Below are 15,178 nucleotides of genomic sequence, written 5' to 3' on the forward strand. Positions count from 1 at the left end.
TCCTGAAATCTCCAAGCCTAGAGTTTTCTGGGACTCTACAGATCACATTTTCCCCACTTGGTGGTGAGAACAGCTCTTTCAGGAAGACAGCTAACCTAATATAAGACCAGGGGTTTCAGTGTTGGACAGACGTAGATCTGCACACAAGCTCTTTTCACTTGCTAGCTGTATAACCTTAGACAAATCTTTCCTTACTCAGTTTCTTCAGTTTTAAAATGAAGATAATATCTTCAACCTCAAAAGGTTCTATAAAGATTAAATATGAATCAGTATAGTGTTTAATAAATGGTAGTTACTACCAATATCACAGTCTGCTGCTGCTGCTAAGTTGCTTCTGACTCTGTGCGACCCCATAGACGGTGGCCCACCAGGCTCCCCCGTCCCTGGGATTCTCCAGGCAAGAACACTGGAGTGGGTTGCCATTTCCTTCTCCAATGCATGAAAGTGAAGTCGCTCAGTCGTGTCCGACTCTTTGAGACCCCATGGACTGCAGCCTACCAGGCTCCTCCGTCCGTGGGATTCTCCAGGCAAGAGTACTGGAGTGGGGTGCCATTGCCCTCTCTGTCACTTAGTCTAGTTGTCTCTAATACTTCTGTATGACTTGCTCTATTTGGCAGTGTCTCCTCATAGTTTTTAGTTTCTCTCGGTTTGAAAAGAAAATCTTCACTTGCCTCTGTAATCATCAAGAGAATGGTTAAATGCATTCCCAATTTTGAAGCTACTTCTTCCATCTGATATTTTTACCCTCATTTCTACTTTTGTTGATTCAGTGGTGTATTCACTATCCAGGTGAACTGATAGGTAGCTGAATGAACCCTTTGGCCTGGTTTTTATCTGTAGCCTGCCTTGACTTCCAGCCAACTTTTTATTCCAGGGCAAAGCTCAGCAAATAAGATGACTTGTTTTTATTAATAAAATTTTCTTGAAACACAACCACAGCTGTTCATTTACATACTGTCTTTGCTTTCTCACTGCCAACAGCAAAATTGAGTACTTGTGACAGAGATAGGATTCTGTAAGATTAAAATATTTACTATCTGACATTAAGAAAAAGTGTGATGGGCCATCTAGGAGAAAAGTGCCTTAGGTTTGAGAGCACCACAATCAGAACAAAGAAAGGTGGAATGCCAAAAAATTTGTCTACATTGTGCTTTTGCTTGTGCTTGGCTTGTTTAATGCCCAGTTGGGTATGGATCAGAAATGTTTTTGACTCACTCATATTGTGCACTTGGAAAGAAGATAATCCAGTGGATCATGTGAGCAATCCATAGTGCTTTAAAATTAGGTAATGAGATGGTAAGTGATAGTGTTGTTGGAGTTTTTCATTTTCCCTATATACTGTTCATTAGCTAGTAAATGACAATGAGCTACAAGTTTTCCTTTATTTTCATGGTAGTGTTTAGCTACCAGGATTTTATTGAAGCTTTAAAGTAGAGTTTCTCAGGTATTAAAAATCTTAGTGAATATAGTATTTTTAGCAAATTATTTATAAATTTATTAGGACCATCAACAGAGAGGGCTGTTGTGAAATATTAGCTTTTAGACTTTGTACTTGTTTCTCCCTACAGGGGATATGAAAGGTGAGGTCTATCCATTTGGCATAGTTGGGATGGCCAACAAAGGGGATTGCCTACAGAAAGGGGAGAGTGTCAAGTTCCAGTTGTGTGTCCTGGGCCAAAACGCACAGACTATGGCCTACAACATCACACCCCTGCGTAGGGCTACAGTGGAGTGTGTGAAAGATCAGGTAAGTGGTAATATCTCTGGATCCAACTGGATCTTTTTATGAGTTGGTAACCAAACAAACCCTTGAAAATTTTTCAGCCAAGCAGGAACCATCAACATTCATTTTTTTTTAATTTTCACTTTATCTTCCTTTTCAATGATTTGAAGAGCATATTAAAAACTGAAAAACCACATGGAAAGAAAAAAATGGCAATAGTAGCAAAAGGAAAGTAAAAGTAGTACTAATAACTAACATAACGGGGAAAATAAGTTCAGAGTGAGACTTCCAGAATAGAAAGACATATTAACAGTTTTTCATACTTGAGCTCAGAGCTTCTTTTGTAGACCACACAAAGAAAGAAACCATGTATATAGAAGTTTTCATAAAATAAACTTTGGGCAAATGAAACTGTTCTGGTACTTAAGATCTCAAGGGAATCTGTGAGTCCTTAGAGAAGACTTTTTTTAAAAATTTCAGTACAGTGAATATAACATTTTGTATGTCTGTTTCCAGTAATACCATAACCCAGCTTGATTTTGGAAGGGAGCAGAACAAGCATATGTTCAAGTAACAACTTTTCTGATTTTGCTTAATTCAAAAGCTTGGTTCACGTATTATATGTAGGCACAAGATAACCTTTGTTACTCTGGCTGTGCTAGAGTGAATGGCAGTGATTTCAAAGATACATTTCTTGCCTAAGTTTTGCAGACCCAGGCAGCTGAACTGGAGCATCAGCATTGACACCATGTTTTATAAATCCCCTTCTAATTAGGGTTATGCATTGTGCTTCATTCAAAGTGAGTTTCCTTTTCCCTCCTATGGTGTGTCTTTTTTACACTACTATCTTTTTAAATTTTCAGTTTGGCTTCATTAACTATGAAGTAGGAGATAGCAAGAAGCTCTTTTTCCATGTGAAAGAAGTTCAGGATGGCATTGAGCTACAAGCAGGAGATGAGGTGGAATTCTCAGTGATTCTTAATCAGCGCACTGGCAAGTGCAGTGCTTGTAATGTTTGGCGAGTCTGGTGAGTTTGTTGTTGTTCATTAGTAACCTTTGTCTTTTAACTTTTGTAATCTCTGCTCTATCATGTTTCTTGACTTTCCATCACTGCTTTTTGTAATTTGCTTCTGCCACTTTGTGGTTATTTCTTCATTGTCTAAATTTTATAGTTTACCATTTCTGGCACTATGTTTTTGTTTTAATAACACCATTAGCATGAGAGGAGCTAAGAGCCTCTGGAAATATTTCTTCATATTTTTCCTTTTCTATGGTTTTTTTTCATACCCAGTACCTTGTTTTATGTGTCTGCAGAACTGGTCTTTCTGATTGCGGACCAGTCTAGGGATGAACCTCACCCAAATGATTCTTTCAGCTCCTACACAGTAATAAACCTTGAGTTGGGAATGAAAAGATAAACCAACTTGTCTGTCCTGTCTTGCTAGCCAGTTGGCTAGGTGAGGCAAGAGTCCCCCCTCATTAACACTGAGTCATTTGGATAGTTAGGTAGAAGACACATTCTGCATGTACTTACTTTCTTCCCACCAAATGTTGCTTATTCTCATCTCTTGACTTTGTTATAGCGAGGGCCCCAAGGCTGTTGCAGCTCCACGACCTGATAGGCTGGTCAATCGCTTGAAGAATATCACCCTGGATGATGCCAGTGCTCCTCGCCTAATGGTTCTTCGTCAGCCAAGGGGACCAGATAACTCAATGGTATGAAGGCATACAAGTTATAGGGGGTTAATGGGGGCAACTGATAAACCAACATACTACTTGAGGTCCTATTTTAGTATAGCTCAAAGAGCTTAATTTATGAAAGTGCTTCAAGTATCACTATCATAATCAGTTAGGATCCTTACATACTGGGTCAGCCCCTGACATAGTGGTTCTTACAATGAGAGGAACATTTCTTGGTGTTCTGATACTTTGAACATTGTTTAGGTAATAGCTCAGGAAAGCATACTATAGATTTCCTCCTCTGCAAAAGAATTGGTGGTGATAGAGAGTAATACTTTGGTATTATATATTAATATCACACATACATATATGTGATATATATATCATGTTACATTTTGGGATTGTGAATGTACCGTGATTGTCACACACATGGGTCATTAACTGCGATTTTATTTCTTCACAGGGATTTGGTGCAGAAAGAAAGATCCGTCAAGCTGGTGTGATTGACTAACCACATCCACAAAGCACATCATTAATCCACTATGATCAAGTTGGGGGGATTCTGGTGAAGGGTTCTGAATATCTCCCTCTTCATCCCTCCCAAAATCTGGAATACTTATTCTATTGAGCTATTACACCAGTTTTAACACCTTCCTCGTGTTATGTTTAAAAAAATAAATAAATTTAAGAAAACCATTTTAAAATTATGCACAGTTGCAGCCTGGAAAACTTAAGGTGGCGCCTTATAGTATCAATTTTAGGAGCTTTATTTGGTGCATTTAACGCAACTGGTAATTGCAAAATCCACTTCGCCTGTGTAAGAGAAAAATATAGACTGTTAACTTGTTGGCCCTATGAAATTCTGCACTTGATATTTAGTATATACTCTACCTTCATTACTTCTGGCAAGATTTCTGCCTTAGCACTCAGTTGCATTCTTTTTCCTTTTCTGTTTATTATGCTTTAATTCTGAGGACCATATGAGGGTAGAATATATTAAAAATTACCAAAATTTGTATAGGCAAACCATTTCCTTAAGTTGATGGCCAAATGTTAAAATGTTATTTTTCATATCATTTATAATCTTGTCACAGTCCACTTAACGAAGTTTGGTTAGATTTCAGTGAAAATTATCTTCCAGAGTAGTTTTTTTTTTTTTCCTGGCGTGGGGGGTGGGTAACTTGACTACAATTAGTATGTATGGTGCAGAATTTCATGCAAATGAAGTGTGCCAGCAGTGTGATAATTTAAACGTATTTAAACAAAAACAAAAAGACGAATGCACAAACTTGCTGCTGCTTAGATCACTGCAGCTTATAGGACCCAGTTTCTTTTACTGATTTCAAAACAAAAGAAAAGAAAAAATAATAAAAAAGTTGTGCCTGAAATGAATCTTGTTTTTTTTATAAGTAGCCGCCTGGTTCCTGTGTCCTGTAAAAATACAGGCACTTGACCCTTGGTGTAGCTTCTGTTCGACTTTTTATCACGGGAACGGATTGGTCTGATTTCTTGGCCCTCATCTTGAATTGGCCATATACAAGGTCCCTGGCCAGTGGACTGAAGGCTTTGTCTAAGATGACTTGGGTCAGCTCAGGGGATGTGGGGGAGGGTGTTTTATCTTCCCCGTTGTCGTTTGAGGTTTTGATCTTCTCTGGGTAAAGAGGCCATTTATCTTTGTAAACACATAACATTTTGCTTTCTCCAGTTTTCTGTTAATGGCGAAAGAATGGAAGCGAATAAAGTTTTACTGATTTTTGAGACACTAGCACCTAGCGCTTTCATTTTTAAAACGTCCTGTATGGGAGGGGCGGGTCTGGGTGCGGTCTGCCGCGTGACTCCTGGGTCAGAGGCCCACGTGGCCGGGGCGGGGACTTGGGCGCAGGCTGATTACGTTTCGGGCGGGGCCGGAAGTGCCGCTCCCTAGTGGGGGCTGTTCATGGCGGTTCCGGGGTCTCCCAACAATTTTCCCGGTTGTGGTCGTAATCTATCCGAAGTGGAGGCAGTGGAGCTAGAGGTAAGGCTCTGGCGTGTGTAGCGTTCAGCTTTCGAGCGTAGTGATAATTCGTTGTTGCCAGAAATCGAGCGGAATCTACGAACTGGAAACAAAGGCCCTGGGCGGAGGTGTCCTTCGATTTGAGCCCTACGGGGGAGTTCTCTGGAAAAGGCGGGCGGGGGCGAGGGGTACTAAGAAAGGGAGACAGCCTGGCCGCCGTCCCCCAAAGCTGAGGAGATTTACAGGAGGACTAGGAAGGGGGGTTTCCTTTACCTTAGTCTGAGGGCGGGGCCCAAAGTCTTGAAAACGAGGTTGAGGGTAGCTGGAAGATTAATCCAGAATTCTGAGATCCACAGTAACCTGCAAGTGTTTTTGCACTCCTGAATCACTTTGAGAACCAAGTGGAGATGAACGTGTACGGAACCAATCCATTTCAAATTCTGGTTTTAATTACTGTTGATTACAGAAAGCTTTGAACTTCTGTGATTCGCCAGTTAACCCTAATTGCTGCTTTCCCACAGGTTCTTGCTGGTGTGAAATGACTGAGTACAAACTGGTGGTGGTTGGAGCAGGTGGTGTTGGGAAAAGTGCACTGACAATCCAGCTAATCCAGAACCACTTTGTAGATGAATATGATCCCACCATAGAGGTGAGGCCCAGTGGTAGTCCGCTGACCGTACCTCTCTGTTGCCATTTAGTCTTACCCATTCCCTCCCCCGTACCCTTCAGCTGTTCTTTAGCTAAAGGAATGATCAGAAGACAAAAAGTAATTTGGGGCTCTGTGTTTAGTAATACAATAAATTAAGCTTTTTTTAACATGTTTGTGGGAAAGAGTTCATTTTTATTAGCTGCTGAAGATTTTATAAAAAGTTTACAGTTTTTAACCGTTTTGTAAACTGTTGCAAACTCATTGTTGAACTCGTTTAGTTTCTTCATATGACAGCTCTGTTAAAAAGAACACAGGTCATAGTATAAATATCTGAATAATAGCAGGAAGGAGAAAAAGGATTGAGAGATCTAGGTGTTTCTTACATAGTTGGAAGCAAGTTGAGGTAGAAGGAACATGAGATTTTGAGTCACTGTGCCTTGGAGTACCGTCCTGTTTTCAGTTTATTAGTTATGTGATAGTGGGCAATCACTCTCTTCGTCTAGTAAAGTACCGTAAATTTGTCTTGCCTGACACACAAGCGATGTGAAAAATCAAGTATGTTAAATTTTTGTGGATGCTGATGCAGTGTGATTATTACTTATTTAAGGATTCTGTTGTGTTTGTAGGAGTTCATGTTACAGATTGATTTCAGTAAGTGGTATCTAAAACCCTTTACATAAATAGTTTGTAATCTTATTCAATTTAGAAATGTAAAACTCTATAGAGATTATTTTAATCCACACCCTGGTCTTTGTACTACCTAACCACTAAGTGTTTAATGCAAGCTATCTCTAATATAAGCATCCTTAAAAATTAGTCCTTGGCAACATTTTATTTTAGGCTTACCAGCTTTAATATTAATGGTTGTAACGTTTTGATGTTTTTCAGAGTTTTATTTGTTAAAAGGTAGTTTACATAAAGTAAGTCTTATAGCTACAGCTCAGTGGCTTTAAATTTGTGTACACCATGTAAGCATCACATAGATAACAATATAGACTGTTTCCAATGCTCAGGAGAGTTCTCTCATGCCCCTTTCCAGTCAGTAAACCCCCTTGTCCTGCCAGGAAATAACCACTGCTCTGACTTCTGTTATCATATTTTAGTTTGACTAAAACCTATCTTTATAATTTTAATTTTGCTTATTTCCCCAGAACACTCATACACTTGACCGTATTTCATGCTTCAGGGAAGTTTTGGCAATGTGAATTCTCTGTTAATTTGAAAGTATATTACAGTCCTGAAATGCAGTAAGTTACTGAGGAGCTGTTGAATAGGCTGGCAAACTGTGTTACATACTGTTTCTGAATCCAGATCTTTAGTGTGTGATGAGGTTATTTTCTTTGAATTCCCAGAACATAAATTTTTTTTTTAAAAAAAAGGTAAAAATTTTGCGTTTGAGCCAAATTGAATTTTTTTTTAAATATGATCTGTGCATCTCTTTCTTCCCAAGGAATTAATGTAACTTAACCTTGTTTGGAACTTTCAGGAATTTGATTCATGAATATTTGAAAAATATTCATGTGGATGAATATTCCCAAATATTCATGATGACATCTGTCATGATGAGAAAAATAGTTTGGTATTATAACCTTTTCTGAAATAAATGATATTTGTGTATATAATCATGAACACAAAAGACACTGTATCCTAAGCCAAGTTATAATTGGTGGTAGAATAGTAAATTGACAATAGACAACTCAAACAAGAGAAGTGCAGTTCATACTTCAGTGAAATACACTATGAACCTAATCTCTATCTTATCTGCAATAGAACTATCCTTTGAATTACCATGTTTTCTTCATCTTTTCCAGGAACAGTGACCACATTTTCTCTTCTGCAGGCATATAGCATTTGGGACTTTTTCCTAGGGTGACATTAAGTACTTTCTATGTGATTATGTATATATTAGCAGTTTGAGGGACAAAGCAAAGAGACAGAGTTGGACTTGATTAGAGTTTGTTTAACCTTGGCAGTAACATTGCATTCCCTATGATTTTTAATAAAAATGGAATCTCCCTCTCTCCCTACCCTCCTGCCCTCCACACCCCAGGATTCCTACCGAAAACAGGTGGTTATAGATGGTGAAACCTGTCTGTTGGACATACTGGATACAGCTGGACAAGAGGAGTACAGTGCCATGAGAGACCAATACATGAGGACAGGCGAAGGCTTCCTTTGTGTATTTGCCATCAATAATAGCAAATCATTTGCAGATATTAACCTCTACAGGTACTAGGAGCATTGTTTTTTCTGAAAGGATGATCTTTAAGTGTGTTCTGAAGTTTTGGGATAGGGATGAGGATACCGCACTAGGGAAGATACAGATTTTTAATTATGAAAAGAATTTCTTTTAGGTTGTGGTATTGGAAATCTGGGGTTATTACTGAAAGTTAATACTGGGATTTATTTTACATAATCTACTTCAGCTAGAATGTGTGGTAATACATACATGAGGCTTGCTAATGGTAGTGATTTAGAACTAGAGGTTTTGTTATGAGAGATCACTAAGGAATCTCAAGAGCAGAAGACACCTCTGAAAAACACTCTTCAGTAACAGAGACAATAACAGGAAGAAAAAAAAATGGGGAGAGGGTAGATAAAGAAAGCAGGACAAAGGAATGTAAAGATGGCCTTTCTGCACAGAACTTTAACTTTCAAAGCTCGATGGGACCATATAAATTCTGGTATGACATTCTTATTTTACAGAAGCAAAGTTCAGAAGGAGGTTTGTTAGGTTTTCATAGTCATGATTGTTATTAATAGACCCAGAACCAAAAACCCAGGGCTTCTTTTTCTTAGACCTGTGCTTTTAAGCAGAATAATATAGTGGTTAGGAATATAAACTGTGCCTGGGTTACAGCTTGACTCCATCATCTCTTAGCCATGGAAGCTTGGGGCAAACTATTAAATCTCTGAGCCTCCTTATCTAACAGTATGAAGACAGTGGTACTTACTCAGAGTTGCTGCGAAAATTAAATTAGTTAATAAATATGGGAATCCCTCAGAGCAATGTTTGCCACAGAGTAAATGCTACGCAAGTGTTCTGCCTGTAACTTTAAGTCCTGGTGTACACTCCAACCATATGAAGATGTCAACTCTTAGAAACTAGTCCAAAACTGGTTTTCTTCCCCTAAACCTGTTCTACTTTCCATTTTCTCTCTGGAATTAATAAAGCACTGAATAAAATGCTTGACACTTGGCAAGCACCTAATAAATATTTGCTAAATTTCTACAAATCATTTTCCTCTTCAGCTGTCTTGTCTTATCCCTTCACATAGGGTACTGCCATCACACCAAACAAAGCTCAGTTCTGTAGATAGCCAGTGAAATGCATTTCAAGTTCATGATTGTATGTGTAATTCAAAGGGAGAGTCTAGAGCAGTGCTGTGCAGTATGGTAGACACAAACCATTTGTGGTTATTCAAATTCAGTAGAATTAACAATTCAAGAGTTAGTTCCTTGGTCCCTCGTTAGCAACTGACTTTTCGGGTGTTCAGTAGCTTCATGTGACTAGTAGACATAATTGGACGGGGCGGCTGGAGAATGTTTCCGTCATCATGAGAATACCCGTTGGACAGGGTTGGTCCAGAGAATCTGGAGCAATAGTTTCCACACTGCTGTGTCGTATGTCTTATCGTTGAAGAGAGTACTATCAGTTGGGAGTTCAGATCTTTTAATCTGCTGTTAATAAAAGCAGTTATAGTGTGTTCCAATTTATGTCTTGGACTTCCAGCTGTAATTTTGTTTGAAGAAAATGTTTGGACACCACCCATCCAGAGAAGTGGATAGACTGTCTTGCATTAAATACTGTCATACTCTAGGAATCTTCAAAAAGTTATTTGGAAGCAGTAAGCTTTACTTTTTATACTTCAGACCTTAATCTAGAGTGTGATTTTGAGTTGCCAGTTAAATCCAGAGCCCAGCTCTTCAGAGAATCAAGAAACCTAAAAGGGGCCTGTGTCAAGATAGAAAGTGAACTGGTACTTGGCTTCCATGTGGCTATTGCATCAAGTCTAAACCAGTCTTCTTAGTATGCAAGTAGTTAAAAACAAAAACAGGGAAACGCAATACTAGAAGCCAATAGGGCTAGCTGAAGTTTGTTAGATTCTATTTTTTTACTTTAGACTGTTTATTCCTTCCTAAAAGTTTATTCTTATGTTACCATAATACATTGCCTTCTTTTAGGGAACAGATTAAGCGTGTAAAGGACTCGGATGATGTACCTATGGTGCTAGTAGGAAACAAGTGTGATTTGCCAACAAGGACAGTTGACACAAAACAAGCCCATGAACTGGCTAAAAGTTATGGGATTCCATTCATTGAAACCTCAGCCAAGACCAGACAGGTATAGTACAGCTTTCAGCATCTGGCAAGGGTTTGTTTAAGCAGAAAAAGTTTGATTGATGGACTCTTCGCTAGAGATGTGATCTGCATTCTTTGTTGTTTGGGTTGGTTTTGGTTTTGTGGGGTTTTTTTTATGAATTTGACTGCATCTGGTCTTAGTTGCTGCATGTGGGATCTAGTTCCCTGATGAGGGATCAAACCCTAGCCACCTGCATTGGGAGCATGGAGTCTTAACCACTGGACCACCAGGAAAGTCCCTGGTTTGGATTTTTTAATAAAGTTCTATTTTTTTAATCTGCAGTTTAAACCCAAAATAAATTTATTAATATTCTGATCTGGTTTCTTTTTTACGCCTGCTTTAACATGCACAAGTATTTCTAAATGAAGACCCTTGATTAAAGATACTTAAAACGTTAGTCCTTTCTCCATCAACACCAGCTACTGTTTAAGGTATAGGCCCTCCTGAATGAAATCTTTAGATTTGAGGGTTCTATATGTCTCCTGTTACCCATTTTCTTTTGCTTGAATGTTATTTTTGCAAAAAGTGCTGTTTGTATATCAGCCTGCTAATGTGATACAGTAGGAACGCTCAGCCTATTTTTCAGCTAGTAATTGAATAATTGCCATTTTAAATCCACATAAGGAAGTACAAATTAGAGCTTACAACTTGGGCTGTGTAAGCTGCCTTTCTCGTTTTCTCTCTTGTATAGGGTGTTGAAGACGCCTTTTACACACTGGTAAGAGAAATACGCCAGTACCGGATGAAAAAGCTCAACAGCAGTGATGATGGCACTCAAGGCTGTATGGGGCTGCCATGTGTGGTGGTGTAACAAGGTGAGTGAGTGTGTCTTCTCTCGATGTAGGTGTAAGTACTGTTCAGGCAATTTGGAGGAGGAGTGCTGTTATCTTTTCTGTGTTGCCATTTAACTGAGAGTTTCACCTCATTTAAAAATCTAAAATTAACTGCTTTCCTTTTGGCAGCCTTTCTGAGAGTGTGCAGCCTAAACTGTTTTTAAAACATGTAATTATTTTACAGACAGTGTTACCTTTTCAATAATATTAGAAATTAGAAGACTTTGTTTATGAAATATATTACCAGAAGCGTAAAGGATCACTATTTGATGATGACATGGTATATATTCTTTTCTCATAGATACTTTTAAAGTTCTCTCATCAGAAAAGAGCCACTGTCAAGGTAGGACAAGTTTGGAAATGAATGTATTATCATTTATGTTGATTTCGTAACCTTGTTTTTCCAATACTCTCTATGTGCCATTTATACAGATTCCATCTTTATTTCAGCTGCACTGACACCCTGGTCCTGACTTCCCTGGAGGAGAAGTATTCCTGTTGCTATCTTCAGTCTCAAAAAGAAGCTCCTGCTATTTCTCCAACTCTCAGTAGATCAATATAATATTCTCTATTTGAGAAGTTCTCAAGAATAACTACCTCCTCACTTGGTTGTCTGACCAGAGAATTGAACCTCTTGTTACTCCCAGTATTTTTCCACCCTGGGTTCTCCCCCAGCACACACAAACACACCTCTGCCACCCAGGTTTTTCATCTGAAAAGCAATTAATACTCTGAAACAGAGAACCAAACTGTAGAAACATGAAATTCTGTAGAAAACAATGTCTTGAGCTCTAAAGTAGCAACTGCTGGTGATTTTTTTTTTTTTTCCTTTTTATTGTTGAACTTGGAACTATGTTGGTTTGTGGAGAAATGTCATAAATTACTGTTTTGCTGAGAATATAGTTAATGTTGCTCTCTGGTTTGTTTGTAATGTTATCAGCTATATTCTATAAACTGGCATCTACTCTGTATTTAGAAATACAAAAATGAATACTGACCTTTTGAGTCTACCCTCATCTTCTCAACTTTCTTGTAATTAAATGTAACTTTCACGATGAAGTGCCTTTTGCCTGGGAATGACTCGTAGACTTCCTTTACAATACTTCAGTGGAATAGATGTCTCAGAAACTGTTATACATGAGAATGAATGTCTGAGATATGTCTATGACCCATCTAGCTTTGAGGGAAAGATACACCAATATGATAGCAGATGCCATTTCTTACATCTATAAAGTTGATTTTCTGGAGACCTATTTTGGGGCTCTCCGAGAGAAAGATGAGACTATAAATGATTAGGAATAATTTCACTTAATTTTTACCTAACCTCCACTTTTTTTTTTGGTAGTTTACTACCTGAAAAACATATAATTTGATTCCTTTTAGCTTACAGATAATCTAATGTTCAATGAACTTCCATTCATATTTTAATTTGGATCATATCAGGAAGTCTACATTTGCAGGTGTTCAAAAATTGTAAAAGTGTGATGCAGTTTTATTTAATAGCTGTGATCAATGATTTTCAAGCCTCAAGTATGTTAATAGACACATTTTCACTGTATATCATGGTATTAATAATTATTGATGTATATAATTGTCCTTGGTCCCCTTCTCTGTTTGTCACCTCATGGCAGTGGCTTGATTAATTATTTCAGCTGAGTAAAGCATGGTGCTAATAGACCAGGGTCACAGTGTCAAAACTTCAGTGAGCCAGTTAGCATCACAGAGAAAGAAATTCTTTCACATTTGCTCACCATTAACTCCAGCTAATAGTTTTGCCAGATGTGTGTGGTTAGTCCTGCAAGGAAAGGAGAAGTCAGTTAATAGAAATTCTTAACCAGGACTGGAAAAACTTGTTTTCCTGAGAAGGGTCAGCTTAGAAGTCTTTATCTGGACTCTATTTTTAGCCACATGGAAATCAAATTAAGCTGATCTTTTTTCTCAAGTTCTTGAGAGTGAGGATGCCTCAGATCAACATTTTAAAAATATTCTTTATTCTTACGTTCTTTTAAGGGTTTAAAACAATGTTGAGTAATTAGTCTGGGCATACCAGGTAACAAGCTGATAAGTTTGTGCTGAACAAGAAGTAGCCTTTGGATTGAAATTGCTGTTTTGAGAAGGGATAGAAAATATAATTAATAATTATGAGACTTGACTTTTCTATTTGCAGATAATATCCTGATAATTCTAATGAAAATAGACTTGGATAACTTTTGATAAAAGAATCGTTCCAAAATGGCCACTTTCTGTTCTCGTCTTCTAATGTGTAAATACTTACTGAGGTCCTCTTCTAATATGAGTTGTCATTTATTAAGCAAATTCCACATTGCCTTGAAATGAATTAGGAAGAGAAGAAAAAGTCATAGTATACCCAGAGAATGAAAAATCCAGAGAATTGTGCTCCTTAGTGTTAATTCTGAAGCCTTCATAGTCCACACCCATAGACAGAAACTCTCTGCCACTTTGCTTCTGCTCCTCTTGGAGCATTGCGCTGTCATTTCCTTGAGGATAGATTGAGGCTTGTCAACTCAGTTGTATTGTCTTCCTCCTCTTCTTCCTCTTGTCTGTGTGACGGACAGTGTGACTCTTACTAATGTCAGATGCGGGGATGCGGGGAGGTGGAGGGGAGTAGCTCATTTTAGGCTCTTGCACCCTTTACTGTTGTATGTTTGTATCTTTTAGTTTTCTCAAGTATGTTCTAAGCACAGAAGTATCTAAATGGGGCCAAAATTCAGACTTGAAAATGTTCTTTTAATAGCTTCTTAAAAAGTTACACTTTGGTGTGAATTTTGGCAGGATAGAGTGACAAACTTTTAAACGCTGAATAACTTCAGTTAGTGTGTTATAGTTTTTAGAATATGTTTGTGATTGCTGAAAACAATTATAGTTTACCTCAAAATCTGAAAGTCTCTTTCCCCAAGTTAAGTGCCTGGCCAGCTGTCAAAGATTACATATTACTTTATGTTTGTTTGTTTTTTAGCGGTTGCACATTCAAGATTGTGAAAATAAGGTGTTCTGTCTGAAAGCTACCATGCCTGTCTGTAAATGAATCCACTGAGTGCTGTACTTGTTCCAACAGCTTACTACAGAATGCTACTTGGTAATATCATACTCGTTACAGTTTTCACTTCAGGAGTGTACTAGGTAGAATGATCCTGTGTGTATTGTAGTGGGCTCCATGTTTAGTCTTTTCAGCATCCTTTAAACTGCTGTGAATTTTTTGTCTTGACTTGAAAGCAAGGATAGAGAAACACTTTAAAGAGATACTTTGGGTTTTTTTCCATTCCAGAATTGGTGAGCATAGTTAGATTTTGCTTTACATTTATAGTCATGAACTCTTAAGCTGGCAGCTACAACCAAGAACCAAAAGAGGGTGCATTCTGCTTCTTGTAATTCATCTCTGCTAATAAATTATAAGAAGCAAAGATAATTAATTAGAGAAACTATTTTATTTGGGTGGTTTCTATAAACAAGGGACTATAATTCTTAAACATTATTTTTCATTTTTGCTGTTTCTTTAAGAAACCTAATGTGCCACAACATTATTTTAAGGTGTTTCTTAAAAGAATTGTTTTTAAAAGTGTTCTCATTTTCAGAGTAATTGTAGATATATTTCAAAATATAACTGATAATTTTTAAAGGCCTGAGTACTGACCTAAGAAGCAGTTGTATGAATTCTCTGGGGGGAAGGGAGGAGCTCAGTGAAAGTTGTATGACTTTTATATTTCTGTGCCATCAAATAAAGGTAAAAATGTCTTTTGTGCAGTTCTGCTGTTCAAACAGAAACTATTGGCCTCCTTGGCCCTAAATGAAAGGGCTGGTATTTTAAGTTGACTATTTTATTGTAAATTAATCCATCCTAATTTTTTAAAATTTGGTTGAATGTTTTCTTGTTAAATGTTTAAAAAATAAAAACTGGAAGTTCTTTGCTTAGTCATAA

The 15,178-nt window shown here is 37.8% G+C and overlaps 2 protein-coding genes across 5 annotated transcripts in view; both read left to right on the forward strand.

Annotated features, from left to right (window-relative positions):
- CSDE1 (cold shock domain containing E1) overlaps positions 1–5,168 on the forward strand; it is a 36,064-nt gene extending 30,896 nt beyond the window's left edge. For all 3 annotated transcript variants that reach the window (XM_055584648.1, XM_055584649.1, XM_055584650.1), the window contains 4 exons: positions 1,569–1,747; positions 2,587–2,750; positions 3,307–3,439; positions 3,867–5,168. In XM_055584648.1, the coding sequence (XP_055440623.1) occupies positions 1,569–1,747; positions 2,587–2,750; positions 3,307–3,439; positions 3,867–3,914 (524 nt within the window). In that variant the 3' untranslated portion in view covers positions 3,915–5,168. The remainder of the gene's footprint in view (positions 1–1,568; positions 1,748–2,586; positions 2,751–3,306; positions 3,440–3,866) is intronic.
- Positions 5,169–5,261: 93 nt separating this feature from the next.
- NRAS (NRAS proto-oncogene, GTPase) lies at positions 5,262–15,178 on the forward strand. Of its 2 annotated transcripts, XM_055584651.1 has the most exons (7): positions 5,282–5,417; positions 5,918–6,045; positions 8,096–8,274; positions 10,231–10,390; positions 11,100–11,223; positions 11,543–11,584; positions 11,692–15,178. In XM_055584651.1, the coding sequence occupies exons 2-5, from the start codon at positions 5,935–5,937 to the stop codon at positions 11,217–11,219; spliced, it is 570 nt and encodes a 189-aa protein (XP_055440626.1). In that variant the 5' UTR covers positions 5,282–5,417; positions 5,918–5,934; the 3' UTR covers positions 11,220–11,223; positions 11,543–11,584; positions 11,692–15,178. The 2 variants fall into 2 exon arrangements, with proteins under 2 accessions (XP_055440627.1, XP_055440626.1); XM_055584652.1 differs by lacking the exon at positions 5,918–6,045 and having other exon boundaries at positions 5,262–5,417.

The sequence above is a fragment of the Bubalus kerabau genome, chromosome 6, assembly GCF_029407905.1.
Source record: "Bubalus kerabau isolate K-KA32 ecotype Philippines breed swamp buffalo chromosome 6, PCC_UOA_SB_1v2, whole genome shotgun sequence".
Taxonomy (NCBI): Eukaryota; Metazoa; Chordata; class Mammalia; order Artiodactyla; family Bovidae; genus Bubalus; species Bubalus kerabau.